Source organism: Brienomyrus brachyistius, unplaced genomic scaffold (assembly GCF_023856365.1).
Source record: "Brienomyrus brachyistius isolate T26 unplaced genomic scaffold, BBRACH_0.4 scaffold37, whole genome shotgun sequence".
NCBI lineage: Eukaryota > Metazoa > Chordata > Actinopteri > Osteoglossiformes > Mormyridae > Brienomyrus > Brienomyrus brachyistius.
In genome coordinates, this window is record NW_026042312.1 from 1,788,427 (window position 1) to 1,803,494 (window position 15,068).

The 15,068-nt window shown below is 53.5% G+C and overlaps 1 protein-coding gene across 7 annotated transcripts in view; it reads left to right on the forward strand.

The window, feature by feature from the left end:
- The window catches only part of LOC125722165 (NACHT, LRR and PYD domains-containing protein 12-like), a 56,329-nt gene that overhangs the window by 26,588 nt on the left and 14,673 nt on the right, over positions 1 to 15,068 (forward strand). For 5 of the 7 annotated variants that reach the window (XM_048998330.1, XM_048998332.1, XM_048998329.1 and 2 more), the window contains one exon: positions 418 to 591. The exons of the other annotated variants lie outside the window; for them this stretch is intronic. In XM_048998330.1, the coding sequence (XP_048854287.1) occupies positions 418 to 591 (174 nt within the window). The remainder of the gene's footprint in view (positions 1 to 417; positions 592 to 15,068) is intronic. 7 annotated transcript variants of the gene reach the window in all.

Here is a 15,068-nt window from a genome sequence, read left to right on the forward strand (position 1 = left end):
AAAGTAACTGGACACCAAGAAAACCCACAATGCCTTTCAGCAGTTACATAATAAACAAACACAAACAGGTTCTGTTTCCTTCTCCTACTTCCTAATATCCCACAATCTTATCAGCCCTCGATCTATGGTATAAATAATTAAGCAGTGAAGCAGGAAACATCCTTCCAACCATATAATCCATGCAAAACATTTGTGTTGGTTAGCAAACTTAACGGCACTGTTACAGTTAAATATGCTGACTTTAACGTGTTATGGACAAAAAAATTATGGACTCCAAACAGAATCAGGATGATTATTAGAATTATTTTTAGTAATTTAATTGTTTTCTGAAAATCCATTATGTCATGGTCCCTATTCTCATTTGAATACAGTGCTGCAGCGTAAAAAGTGGATTTAAAAGTGTTTAATTTTTTTAAGGGTGGGCCGGTGTGAACTCACAGAGAAATGCTGTGTGGCACTGGCTTCAGCTCTCAGATCAAACTCCTCACCCCTGAGAGAGCTGGACCTGAGTGACAATGACCTGCAGGACTCAGGAGTGAAGCTGCTCTCTGCTGGACTGGGGGACTTACACTGTAAACTGGAGATACTGAGGTCAGTCTAACTGGGTATTCCATACTGTAAACTGTGGGTAGTGAGGTGAGTATTGCTGGGTATTTAACACTGTATGCTGGAGATACAAAGGTAGAAAATAACTAATGATTTCAAAATAAAGCAGGAGTATCTAAGTCTACAGGTTGACTTAAAAAATAACATTAGACTCGCTGCAGTAAGTGGAATGTCGAAAGGAAGATTGCATTGGAGGTTAAGGATGACATTAAAAGTTTCTTCCAATATTTTAACTCCAAAAGAGCTCTAAAAGCTGAACTCACTCATCTGCAGGATAGTAATGGCCATATAATTGAAAATGAAAACTGATATAGTAAATGAGTTTAATGATTATTTTACACGGGTGTTCACAGTAGAGGACATGATTAACTTACCACCATTTAGTACAAATACAGTGTCGTATATAAATAATATACAGTCCCTCCACAATTATTGGCCCCCTTGTAAAGATTTATAAGAAGGGTTAGAAAAAAATCCACCTTTTGGTGAAGCAGCTTCATATTACACTGAAAAAATGAGAAAAATCCAACCTTTCATTGAAATAAATTTATTCAAAGAAAAACAAATCCTTCATCAAGGAATTATTATTTTCAACAACAACACATGTGCCATGATTATTGGCAGCCCTGCTTTTAATACTCTGTACAGCCTCCCTTTGCCAGTATAACAGCACTGAGTCTCCTATAACATTTTATAAGGTTGGAGAATACAGAGCAGGGCATCTGAGACCAATCCTCTTTACAGAATCTCTCCAGATCACCCAGGGTCCTCGGCCCTCTCTTGTGCACTCTCCTCTTCAGCTCCGCCCACAGGTTTTCAGTGGGGTTCAGGTCAGGGGACTGAGATGGCCATGGCAGAAGCTTGATTCTGCGGTCAGCTGACCATTTTTATGTTGATTTGGACATGTGCTTAGGATCACCGTCCTGCTGGAAGATCCAATGAAGCCCCAGTTTTTGTTTCCCGGCAGCAGCAGCCAAATTTTGATATAAAATGTCCTGGTATTTCATGGACCCCATAGTGCCATGTACCCTAACGAGGTTTCCAGGGTTTTTGGAGGAAAAACAGCTCCACAACATCACAGAACCTCCACCATATCTTACAGTTGGGATAAGGTTCATTTCATTATAGCCATCCTTCTTTTTACGCCAAACCCACCTTGAATGTTTATTGCCAAAAAGCATTTTTGTTTCATCAGACAGTTGAATTTGATTCCAGTCAAAATTGTATAATATTTTGCAAACTCCTGGCACTAACATTTTAAGTAACTGACAGAAAAAGCTTCTGAAGTCTGATGGTTTTTTGGAGACGTGGTAACCCCAAGGTTTTACTTTGTCTGGTAATTGACTAACAGTCATCCTTGGGGATGTTTTGCCTCTCTTACGATCCTCCTCACTGTATGTGGGGACAAAATAAACTTGGCTCCTCTTTCAGGCAAGTTTCTAACAGTTCCAGTTGATTTCCACTTTTTAATTATTGCCGTAACAATAGAAATGGGCATTTTAAGGCGAGTAGCTATTTTTTAATACCCATTCCCTGACTTATGAAGGTCAGCACACTTCTCCCTCATTTGGTCTGTGTGTCTCTTATCTTTCCCATATTGATGGATGACTAAGGGAATTTGCCCTCTGTGTCTCCTCATGTTTGTACCCCAGTTACTCAGGAAGTCATGGATTACAGCTTGAAGGTTCCTATTCACTCCAATCAACTCAAAGTTGTATAATTTACATGGGAAACATACTTCAGTTACTTTGTGTTCACTATAATTTGCAGGGCTGCCAATAATCCTGGCTCATGTGTTTTTGTTAAAAATAATTATTTCCTGATGAAGGATTTGATTTTTCTTCAAATAAATTGATTTCAGTTAAAAGTTGGATTTTTCAGTTTTTTTCCGTGTGAGATGAAGCACCTTCACCAGAAGGTGGATTTTTTCTTGCCCCTTGTACAAAGGGGAGCCAATAATTGCGGAGGGAGGTACAAAGCCTAGCTAAGCTCAAAATAAATAAATCACAGGGTCCTGGTGGCATCTTACCTATAGTTTTAAAAGAGATGAGGGATATTATTAGCCAACCTTTAACTTTACTGTTTCCGAAATCCTTATTTGCACGTATGGTACCTTCTGATTGGAAGTATGCTAATATAACACCCATATTCAAAAAAGGGGATAGATGTAATCCAGCAAACTATAGGCCAATTACTTTAACTTGCATAACTGGAAAAGTTATGGATACAAATAACCTGGATACAAATAACATTCTGAGGGGTAGCCAACCTGGATTTAGGAGACGTAGATCCTGTTTAACTAATCTACTTAACATTCTACTTGTTCTTTGAGGAAGCAAAAATAGAAATTGGTCACAAAATGTACTTAGATTTGCAGAAGGCCTTTGATGTTGTCCCCCTCATACACGTCTTGCTTAAGCTCAAAGCTGCAGGGATTTTAGGAACTGTAGCAACTTGGATTGAAAACTGGTTAACAGACAGGAAGTAGCGAGTAGTTATTAGAGGCACAAAGTGGGTCTGCGTTCATAGTGGGGTACTGCAGGGTTCAATATTAGGACCACTATTGTTCCTATTTTACATTAATGATATTGACACCAATACATACAGTAAACTAGTTAAATTTGCAGATGACACCAAGGTGAATGATGTAGCAAATACTGATCTAGCAGCGTAGAGGCTACAATGGGATCTTGATTTAATTAGCGACTGGACTGATACCTGGCAGATTAAATTTAACGTAGATAAATGTAAGGTAATCCATGCACCGAGCAGAAATATAAAGTACAGATTTTTTATGGGTTACACTGAAATAAAGGTAGCTGATTATGAGAAAGACCTCGGTGTGAATGTTGATGCTTCCATGTCCCACTCTCACCAGTGTGGGGAAGCAATTAAAAAGGCCAGTAGGATGGTGGGTTTCATCTCTAGGTGCGTGGACTTTAAGTTAAATAAGGTGATGCTACGATTATACAATTCCTTGGTAAGACCCCACCTAGAATATTGTTTTAATGTGAGAGGGGGATATAGGGCTGTTGAAGGAACAAACAGGTTCGCTTTGGTCCGTTCAGAAATATTTATTAAATTATACACAAAATGATGATATATTTCATAAGCATTCATAGGTAATCCCATTAATTAATAAAATGAAAAAGTAGCCACAAGCCATCTACAATCAGACGTGCTATAATCACCCACCTTCACACACGGACTGGGGAGCCCCTTTCAGTCCTGGAAGGAGACCAACTCGTGATTCCTGAGAAGTGCCGGGCGATGCGCGTTCTGTCCCACGGCTGATCTCCGGTCAGTGCTGAGCTCTCCCCCTTCCTTTATACTAAATCTGGAGCAGTACGCGTGCGGGCAGGGGGCGAGCTGGCCAGGCTCACCCCTCCCTCAGGGAATGTGCTCTTTATTCTCCAATTCCTGTCCAGGTGAGGCTATTTGCGCTTGTGGTTGCGAAGCATTTTAGGCAAGGCTTTCTCTTTTCCCCTGGGAGAGAAACGATAAGCCTCCCTTTCCGCTGGGAAAGGCAAGATAGGTGTTCTAGCTCTTTCTGTGAGAAACAAGTTATATAAGTGATCAGTGAAAAAACATGTTTGTGCAGTTCACCTGTGGCACAACAATAATGTGGGTGAATCACGGTGGACGATGTAATTGAATCCCGGAGTGTTTAGTCCAAGCACAATCAGAATCAATCCATACCTCAATCCCCTCATAGGTATGTCTGCTACGTGGAGTTGGAGGTGCAGTATAATCCCGTTATAATGGACTCGCTTATAACGGAATATCGTCTATAACAGACGAGGTCCGCTGGCCGTGCGCCTTAAAGAACATTCAGAAAAAGCATTGGATATAGCTGACTCGCATATAATGGAATTTCGCTTATAACGGACAAACAGTTTGATCCCGTTTGTCGCTTGCCGTGTGTCTGCGGCAGGATATGTGTGTGTAAGAGTGTCTGGCAGGGTACGCGTGTGTGAGAGTGTCTGCAACAGGGTACGCGTGTGTGAGAGTGTCTGCGGCAGGGTACGCGTGTGTGAGAGTGTCTGCAGCAGGGTACGTGTGTGTGAGAGTGTCTGCGGCAGGGTACGTGTGTGTAAGAGTGTCTGCGGCAGGGTACGCGTGTGTGAGAGTGTCTGCGGCAGGGTACGCGTGTGTGAGAGTGTCTGCGGCAGTGTACGTGTGTGTGAGAGTGTCTGCGGCAGGGTACGCGTGTGTGAGAGTGTCTGCGGCAGGGTGCGTGTATGAGAGTGTCTGCGGCAGGGTACGCGTCTGTGAGAGTGTCTGCGGCAGGGTACGCGTGTGTGAGAGTGTCTGCGACAGTGTACGCGTGTGTGAGAGTGTCTGCGGCAGGGTACGCGTGTGTGAGAGTGTCTGCGGCAGGGTACGCGTGTGTGAGAGTGTCTGCGACAGTGTACGCATGTGTGAGAGTGTCTGCGGCAGGGTACGCGTGTGTGAGAGTGTCTGCGACAGTGTACGCGTGTGTGAGAGTGTCTGCGACAGTGTACGCATGTGTGAGAGTGTCTGCGGCAGGGTACGCGTGTGTGAGAGTGTCTGCGGCAGGGTACGCGTGTGTGAGAGTGTCTGCGACAGTGTACGTGTGTGTGAGAGTGTCTGCGGCAGGGTACGCGTGTGTGAGAGTGTCTGCGGCAGGGTACGCGTGTGTGAGAGTGTCTGCGGCAGTGTACGCGTGTGTGAGAGTGTCTGCGGCAGTGTACGTGTGTGTGAGAGTGTCTGCGGCAGGGTACGCGTGTGTGAGAGTGTCTGCGGCAGGGTGCGTGTATGAGAGTGTCTGCGGCAGGGTACGCGTCTGTGAGAGTGTCTGCGGCAGGGTACGCGTGTGTGAGAGTGTCTGCGACAGTGTACGCATGTGTGAGAGTGTCTGCGGCAGGGTACGCGTGTGTGAGAGTGTCTGCGACAGTGTACGCATGTGTGAGAGTGTCTGCGGCAGGGTACGCGTGTGTGAGAGTGTCTGCGGCAGGGTACGCGTGTGTGAGAGTGTCTGCGACAGTGTACGTGTGTGTGAGAGTGTCTGCGGCAGGGTGCGTGTGTGAAAGTGTCTGCGGCAGGGTACGCGTGTGTGAGTTTGTCTGCGGCAGTGAACGTGTGTGTGAGAGTGTCTGCGGCAGTGTACGCGTGTGTGAGAGTGTCTGCGGCATGGTGCGCGTGTGTGAGAGTGTCTGCGGCAGGGTTCGCGTGTGTGAGAGTGTCTGCGGCAGGGTACGCGTGTGTGAGTGTCTGCGGCAGGGTTCGCGTGTGTGAGACTGTCTGCGGCAGGGTTCATGTCTGTGAGAGTGTCTGTGATAGTGTATGTGTGTGTGAGAGTGTCTGCGGCAGTGTACGTGTGTGTGAGAGTGTCTGCGGCAGGGTACGTGTGTGTGAGACTGTCTGCGACAGGGTACGCGTGTGTGAGAGTGTCTGCGGCAGGGTACGCGTGTGTGAGAGTGTCTGTGATAGTGTATGTGTGTGTGAGAGTGTCTGAGGCAGGGTACGCATGTGTGTGAGAGTGTCTGCGGCAGGGTACGCGTGTGTGAGACTGTCTGCGGCAGGGTTCATGTCTGTGAGAGTGTCTGCGGCAGGGTGCGCGTGTGTGAGAGTGTCTGCGACAGTGTACGTGTGTGTGAGAGTGTCTGCGGCAGGGTGCGTGTGTGAGAGTGTCTGCGGCAGGGTGCGCGTGTGTGAGAGTGTCTGCGGCAGGGTACGCGTGTGTGAGAGTGTCTGCGGCAGGGTGCGCGTGTGTGAGAGTGTCTGCGGCAGGGTACGTGTGTGTGAGACTGTCTGCGACAGAGTACGCGTGTGCGAGAGTGTCTGCGGCAGGGTACGCGTGTGTGAGAGTGTCTGCGGCAGGGTACGCGTGTGTGAGAGTGTCTGCGACAGTGTACGTGTGTGTGAGAGTGTCTGCGGCAGGGTGCGTGTGTGAGAGTGTCTGCGGCAGGGTGCGCGTGTGTGAGAGTGTCTGCGACAGTGTACGTGTGTGTGAGAGTGTCTGCGGCAGGGTGCGTGTGTGAGAGTGTCTGCGGCAGGGTGCGCGTGTGTGAGAGTGTCTGCGGCAGGGTACGCGTGTGTGAGAGTGTCTGCGGCAGGGTGCGCGTGTGTGAGAGTGTCTGCAGCAGGGTACGCGTGTGTGAGAGTGTCTGTGATAGTGTATGTGTGTGTGAGAGTGTCTGTGGCAGGGTACGCGTGTGTGAGAGTGTCTGCGGCAGGGTACGCGTGTGTGAGACTGTCTGCGGCAGGGTTCATGTCTGTGAGAGTGTCTGTGATAGTGTATGTGTGTGTGAGAGTGTCTGCGGCAGTGTAAGTGTGTGTGAGAGTGTCTGCGGCAGGGTACGTGTGTGTGAGACTGTCTGCGACAGAGTACGCGTGTGTGAGAGTGTCTGCGGCAGGGTACGCGTGTGTGAGAGTGTCTGCGGCAGGGTACGCGTGTGTGAGAGTGTCTGCGACAGTGTACGTGTGTGTGAGAGTGTCTGCGGCAGGGTGCGTGTGTGAGAGTGTCTGCGGCAGGGTGCGCGTGTGTGAGAGTGTCTGCGACAGTGTACCTGTGTGTGAGAGTGTCTGCGGCAGGGTGCGTGTGTGAGAGTGTCTGCGGCAGGGTGCGCGTGTGTGAGAGTGTCTGCGGCAGGGTACGCGTGTGTGAGAGTGTCTGCGGCAGGGTGCGCGTGTGTGAGAGTGTCTGCAGCAGGGTACGCGTGTGTGAGAGTGTCTGTGATAGTGTATGTGTGTGTGAGAGTGTCTGTGGCAGGGTACGCGTGTGTGAGAGTGTCTGCGGCAGGGTACGCGTGTGTGAGACTGTCTGCGGCAGGGTTCATGTCTGTGAGAGTGTCTGTGATAGTGTATGTGTGTGTGAGAGTGTCTGCGGCAGTGTAAGTGTGTGTGAGAGTGTCTGCGGCAGGGTACGTGTGTGTGAGACTGTCTGCGACAGAGTACGCGTGTGTGAGAGTGTCTGCGGCAGGGTACGCGTGTGTGAGAGTGTCTGCGGCAGGGTACGCGTGTGTGAGAGTGTCTGCGACAGTGTACGTGTGTGTGAGAGTGTCTGCGGCAGGGTGCGTGTGTGAGAGTGTCTGCGGCAGGGTGCGCGTGTGTGAGAGTGTCTGCGACAGTGTACCTGTGTGTGAGAGTGTCTGCGGCAGGGTGCGTGTGTGAGAGTGTCTGCGGCAGGGTGCGCGTGTGTGAGAGTGTCTGCGGCAGGGTACGCGTGTGTCAGAGTGTCTGCGGCAGGGTGCGCGTGTGTGAGAGTGTCTGCGGCAGGGTGCGCGTGTGTGAGAGTGTCTGCGGCAGGGTACGCGTGTGTGAGAGTGTCTGCGGCAGGGTACGCGTGTGTGAGAGTGTCTGTGATAGTGTATGTGTGTGTGAGAGTGTCTGTGGCAGGGTACGCGTGTGTGAGACTGTCTGCGGCAGGGTTCATGTCTGTGAGAGTGTCTGTGATAGTGTATGTGTGTGTGAGAGTGTCTGCGGCAGTGTACGTGTGTGTGAGAGTGTCTGCGGCAGGGTACGTGTGTGTGAGACTGTCTGCGACAGGGTACGCGTGTGTGAGACTGTCTGCGGCAGGGTTCATGTCTGTGAGAGTGTCTGTGATAGTGTATGTGTGTGTGAGAGTGTCTGCGGCAGTGTACGTGTGTGTGAGAGTGTCTGCGGCAGGGTACGTGTGTGTGAGACTGTCTGCGACAGGGTACGCGTGTGTGAGAGTGTCTACGGCAGGGTACGCGTGTGTGAGAGTGTCTGCGGCAGGGTACGCGTGTGTGAGAGTTTCTGCGACAGTGTACGTGTGTGTGAGAGTGTCTGCGGCAGGGTGCGTGTGTGAGAGTGTCTGCGGCAGGGTACGCGTGTGTGAGAGTGTCTGCGGCAGTGTACGTGTGTGTGAGAGTGTCTGCGGTAGTGTACGCGTGTGTGAGAGTGTCTGCGGCAGGGTACGCGTGTGTGAGAGTGTCTGCGGCGGGGTGCGCGTGTGTGAGAGTGTCTGCCGCAGGGTGCGCGTGTGTGAGAGTGTCTGCGGCAGGGTTCGTGTCTGATAGTGTATGTGTTTGTGAGAGTGTCTGCGGCAGGGTACTCGTGTGTGAGAGTGTCTGCGGCAGGGTACGCGTGTGTGAGAGTGTCTGCGGCAGGGTACGCGTGTGTGAGAGTGTCTGTGATAGTGTATGTGTGTGTGAAAGTGTCTGTGATAGTGTATGTGTGTGTGAGAGTGTCTGCGGCAGGGTACGCGTGTGTGAGAGTGTCTGCGGCAGGGTACGTGTATGAGAGTGTCTGCGGCAGGGTACGCGTCTGTGAGAGTGTCTGCGGCAGGGTACGCGTGTGTGAGAGTGTCTGCGACAGTGTACGCGTGTGTGAGAGTGTCTGCGGCAGGGTACGCGTGTGTGAGAGTGTCTGCGGCAGGGTACGCGTGTGTGAGAGTGTCTGCGACAGTGTACGCGTGTGTGAGAGTGTCTGCGGCAGGGTACGCGTGTGTGAGAGTGTCTGCGGCAGGGTACGCGTGTGTGAGAGTGTCTGCGGCAGGGTACGCGTGTGTGAGAGTGTCTGCGGCAGTGTACGCGTGTGTGAGAGTGTCTGCGGCAGGGTACGCGTGTGTGAGAGTGTCTGCGGCAGGGTACGCGTGTGTGAGAGTGTCTGCGGCAGTGTACGCGTGTGTGAGAGTGTCTGCGGCAGTGTACGCGTGTGTGAGAGTGTCTGCGGCAGGGTACGCGTGTGTGAGAGTGTCTGCGGCAGGGTGCGTGTATGAGAGTGTCTGCGGCAGGGAACGCGTCTGTGAGAGTGTCTGCGGCAGGGTACGCGTGTGTGAGAGTGTCTGCGGCAGTGTACGCGTGTGTGAGAGTGTCTGCGGCAGGGTACGCGTGTGTGAGAGTGTCTGCGACAGTGTACGCGTGTGTGAGAGTGTCTGCGGCAGGGTACGCGTGTGTGAGAGTGTCTGCGGCAGGGTACGCGTGTGTGAGAGTGTCTGCGACAGTGTACGTGTGTGTGAGAGTGTCTGCGGCAGGGTGCGTGTGTGAAAGTGTCTGCGGCAGGGTACGCGTGTGTGAGAGTGTCTGCGGCAGTGAACGCGTGTGTGAGAGTGTCTGCGGCAGTGTACGCGTGTGTGAGAGTGTCTGCGGCATGGTGCGCGTGTGTGAGAGTGTCTGCGGCAGGGTGCGCGTGTGTGAGAGTGTCTGCGGCAGGGTACGCGTGTGTGAGAGTGTCTGCGGCAGGGTACGCGTGTGTGAGACTGTCTGCGGCAGGGTTCATGTCTGTGAGAGTGTCTGTGATAGTGTACGTGTGTGTGAGAGTGTCTGCGGCAGTGTACGTGTGTGTGAGAGTGTCTGCGGCAGGGTACGTGTGTGTGAGACTGTCTGCGACAGGGTACGCGTGTGTGAGAGTGTCTGCGGCAGGTTACGCGTGTGTGAGAGTGTCTGTGATAGTGTATGTGTGTGTGAGAGTGTCTGCGGCAGGGTACGCGTGTGTGAGACTGTCTGCGGCAGGGTTCATGTCTGTGAGAGTGTCTGTGATAGTGTATGTGTGTGTGAGAGTGTCTGCGGCAGTGTACGTGTGTGTGAGAGTGTCTGCGGCAGGGTACGTGTGTGTGAGACTGTCTGCGTCAGAGTACGCATGTGTGAGAGTGTCTGCGGCAGGGTACGCGTGTGTGAGAGTGTCTGCGGCAGGGTGCGCGTGTGTGAGAGTGTCTGCGACAGTGTACGTGTGTGTGAGTGTCTGCGGCAGGGTGCGTGTGTGAGAGTGTCTGCGGCAGGGTGCGCGTGTGTGAGAGTGTCTGCGGCAGGGTACGCGTGTGTGAGAGTGTCTGCGGCAGGGTGCGCGTGTGTGAGAGTGTCTGCGGCAGGGTACGCGTGTGTGAGAGTGTCTGCAGCAGGGTGCGCGTGTGTGAGAGTGTCTGCGGCAGGGTTTGCGTGTGTGAGAGTGTCTGTGGCAGGGTACGCGTGTGTGAGAGTGTCTGTGATAGTGTATGTGTGTGTGAGAGTGTCTGTGGCAGGGTACGCGTGTGTGAGACTGTCTGCGGCAGGGTTCATGTCTGTGAGAGTGTCTGTGATAGTGTACGTGTGTGTGAGAGTGTCTGCGGCAGTGTACGTGTGTGTGAGAGTGTCTGCGGCAGGGTACGTGTGTGTGAGACTGTCTGCGACAGGGTACGCGTGTGTGAGAGTGTCTGCGGCAGCGTCCGCGTGTGTGAGAGTGTCTGTGATAGTGTATGTGTGTGTGAGAGTGTCTGTGGCAGGGTACGCGTGTGTGAGAGTGTCTGCGGCAGGGTACGCGTGTGTGAGAGTGTCTGCGGCAGGGTACGCGTGTGTGAGAGTGTCTGCGGCAGGGTACACGTGTGTGAGACTGTCTGCGGCAGGGTTCATGTCTGTGAGAGTGTCTGTGATAGTGTATGTGTGTGTGAGAGTGTCTGCAGCAGTGTACGTGTGTGTGAGAGTGTCTGCGGCAGGGTACGTGTGTGTGAGACTGTCTGCGACAGGGTACGCGTGTGTGAGAGTGTCTGCGGCAGGGTACGCGTGTGTGAGAGTGTCTGCGGCAGGGTACGCGTGTGTGAGAGTTTCTGCGACAGTGTACGTGTGTGTGAGAGTGTCTGCGGCAGGGTGCGTGTGTGAGAGTGTCTGCGGCAGGGTACGCGTGTGTGATAGTGTCTGCGGCAGTGTACGTGTGTGTGAGAGTGTCTGCGGTAGTGTACGCGTGTGTGAGAGTGTCTACGGCAGGGTACGCGTGAGTGAGAGTGTCTGCGGCAGGGTACGCGTGTGTGAGAGTGTCTGCGGCAGGGTACGCGTGTGTGAGAGTGTCTGCGGCAGTGTACGCGTGTGTGAGAGTGTCTGCGGCAGTGTACGCGTGTGTGAGAGTGTCTGCGGCAGGGTACGCGTGTGTGAGAGTGTCTGCGGCAGGGTGCGTGTATGAGAGTATCTGCGCAGGGAACGCGTCTGTGAGAGTGTCTGCGGCAGGGTACGCGTGTGTGAGAGTGTCTGCGACAGTGTACGCGTGTGTGAGAGTGTCTGCGGCAGGGTACGCGTGTGTGAGAGTGTCTGCGACAGTGTACGCGTGTGTGAGAGTGTCTGCGGCAGGGTACGCGTGTGTGAGAGTGTCTGCGGCAGGGTACGCGTGTGTGAGAGTGTCTGCGGCAGTGAACGTGTGTGTGAGAGTGTCTGTGATAGTGTACGTGTGTGTGAGAGTGTCTGCGGCAGTGTACGTGTGTGTGAGAGTGTCTGCGGCAGGGTACGTGTGTGTGAGACTGTCTGCGACAGTGTACGCGTGTGTGAGAGTGTCTGCGGCAGGGTACGCGTGTGTGAGAGTGTCTGTGATAGTGTATGTGTGTGTGAGAGTGTCTGCGGCAGGGTACGCGTGTGTGAGACTGTCTGCGGCAGGGTTCATGTCTGTGAGAGTGTCTGTGATAGTGTATGTGTGTGTGAGAGTGTCTGCGGCAGTGTACGTGTGTGTGAGAGTGTCTGCGGCAGGGTACGTGTGTGTGAGACTGTCTGCGTCAGAGTACGCATGTGTGAGAGTGTCTGCGGCAGGGTACGCGTGTGTGAGAGTGTCTGCGGCAGGGTGCGCGTGTGTGAGAGTGTCTGCGACAGTGTACGTGTGTGTGAGTGTCTGCGGCAGGGTGCGTGTGTGAGAGTGTCTGCGGCAGGGTGCGCGTGTGTGAGAGTGTCTGCGGCAGGGTACGCGTGTGTGAGAGTGTCTGCGGCAGGGTGCGCGTGTGTGAGAGTGTCTGCGGCAGGGTACGCGTGTGTGAGAGTGTCTGCGGCAGGGTGCGCGTGTGTGAGAGTGTCTGCGGCAGGGTTTGCGTGTGTGAGAGTGTCTGCGGCAGGGTACGCGTGTGTGAGAGTGTCTGCGGCAGTGTACGTGTGTGTGAGAGTGTCTGTGGCAGGGTACGCGTGTGTGAGACTGTCTGCGGCAGGGTTCATGTCTGTGAGAGTGTCTGTGATAGTGTACGTGTGTGTGAGAGTGTCTGCGGCAGTGTACGTGTGTGTGAGAGTGTCTGCGGCAGGGTACGTGTGTGTGAGACTGTCTGCGACAGGGTACGCGTGTGTGAGAGTGTCTGCGGCAGCGTCCGCGTGTGTGAGAGTGTCTGTGATAGTGTATGTGTGTGTGAGAGTGTCTGTGGCAGGGTACGCGTGTGTGAGAGTGTCTGCGGCAGGGTACGCGTGTGTGAGAGTGTCTGCGGCAGGGTACGCGTGTGTGAGAGTGTCTGCGGCAGGGTACGCGTGTGTGAGACTGTCTGCGGCAGGGTTCATGTCTGTGAGAGTGTCTGTGATAGTGTATGTGTGTGTGAGAGTGTCTGCAGCAGTGTACGTGTGTGTGAGAGTGTCTGCGGCAGGGTACGTGTGTGTGAGACTGTCTGCGACAGGGTACGCGTGTGTGAGAGTGTCTGCGGCAGGGTACGCGTGTGTGAGAGTGTCTGCGGCAGGGTACGCGTGTGTGAGAGTTTCTGCGACAGTGTACGTGTGTGTGAGAGTGTCTGCGGCAGGGTGCGTGTGTGAGAGTGTCTGCGGCAGGGTACGCGTGTGTGATAGTGTCTGCGGCAGTGTACGTGTGTGTGAGAGTGTCTGCGGTAGTGTACGCGTGTGTGAGAGTGTCTACGGCAGGGTACGCGTGTGTGAGAGTGTCTGCGGCGGGGTGCGCGTGTGTGAGAGTGTCTGCCGCAGGGTGCGCGTGTGTGAGAGTGTCTGCGGCAGGGTTCGTGTCTGATAGTGTATGTGTTTGTGAGAGTGTCTGCGGCAGGGTACTCGTGTGTGAGAATGTCTGCGGCAGGGTACGCGTGTGTGAGAGTGTCTGCGGCAGGGTACGCGTGTGTGAGAGTGTCTGTGATAGTGTATGTGTGTGTGAAAGTGTCTGTGATAGTGTATGTGTGTGTGAGAGTGTCTGTGGCAGGGTACGCGTGTGTGAGAGTGTCTGCGGCAGGGTTCGTGTCTGTGATAGTGTATGTGTGTGTGAGAGTGTCTGTGGCAGGGTACGCGTGTGTGAGAGTGTCTGCGGCAGGGTACGCGTGTGTGAGAGTGTCTGCGACAGTGTACGCGTGTGTGAGAGTGTCTGCGGCAGGGTACGCGTGTGTGAGAGTGTCTGCGACAGTGTACGCATGTGTGAGAGTGTCTGCGGCAGGGTACGCGTGTGTGAGAGTGTCTGCGGCAGGGTACGCGTGTGTGAGAGTGTCTGCGACAGTGTACGTGTGTGTGAGAGTGTCTGCGGCAGGGTGCGTGTGTGAGAGTGTCTGCGGCAGGGTACGCGTGTGTGAGAGTGTCTGCGGTAGTGAACGCGTGTGTGAGAGTGTCTGCGGCAGTGTACGCGTGTGTGAGAGTGTCTGCGGCATGGTGCGCGTGTGTGAGAGTGTCTGCGGCAGGGTGCGCGTGTGTGAGAGTGTCTGCGGCAGGGTACGCGTGTGTGAGAGTGTCTGCGGCAGTGTACGCGTGTGTGAGAGTGTCTGCGGCAGTGTACGCGTGTGTGAGAGTGTCTGCGGCAGGGTACGCGTGTGTGAGAGTGTCTGCGGCAGGGTGCGTGTATGAGAGTATCTGCGCAGGGAACGCGTCTGTGAGAGTGTCTGCGGCAGGGTACGCGTGTGTGAGAGTGTCTGCGACAGTGTACGCGTGTGTGAGAGTGTCTGCGGCAGGGTACGCGTGTGTGAGAGTGTCTGCGACAGTGTACGCGTGTGTGAGAGTGTCTGCGGCAGGGTACGCGTGTGTGAGAGTGTCTGCGGCAGGGTACGCGTGTGTGAGAGTGTCTGCGACAGTGTACGTGTGTGTGAGAGTGTCTGCGATAGTGTACGTGTGTGTGAGAGTGTCTGCGGCAGTGTACGTGTGTGTGAGAGTGTCTGCGGCAGGGTACGTGTGTGTGAGACTGTCTGCGACAGTGTACGCGTGTGTGAGAGTGTCTGCGGCAGGGTACGCGTGTGTGAGAGTGTCTGTGATAGTGTATGTGTGTGTGAGAGTGTCTGCGGCAGGGTACGCGTGTGTGAGACTGTCTGCGGCAGGGTTCATGTCTGTGAGAGTGTCTGTGATAGTGTATGTGTGTGTGAGAGTGTCTGCGGCAGTGTACGTGTGTGTGAGAGTGTCTGCGGCAGGGTACGTGTGTGTGAGACTGTCTGCGTCAGAGTACGCATGTGTGAGAGTGTCTGCGGCAGGGTACGCGTGTGTGAGAGTGTCTGCGGCAGGGTGCGCGTGTGTGAGAGTGTCTGCGGCAGCGTCCGCGTGTGTGAGAGTGTCTGTGATAGTGTATGTGTGTGTGAGAGTGTCTGTGGCAGGGTGCGCGTGTGTGAGAGTGTCTGCGGCAGGGTACGCGTGTGTGAGAGTGTCTGCGGCAGGGTGCGCGTGTGTGAGAGTGTCTGCGGCAGGGTTTGCGTGTGTGAGAGTGTCTGCGGCAGGGTACGCGTGTGTGAGAGTGTCTGCGGCAGTGTACGTGTGTGTGAGAGTGTCTGTGGCAGGGTACGCGTGTGTGAGACTGTCTGCGGCAGGGTTCATGTCTGTGAGAGTGTCTGTGATAGTGTACGTGTGTGTGAGAGTGTCTGCGGC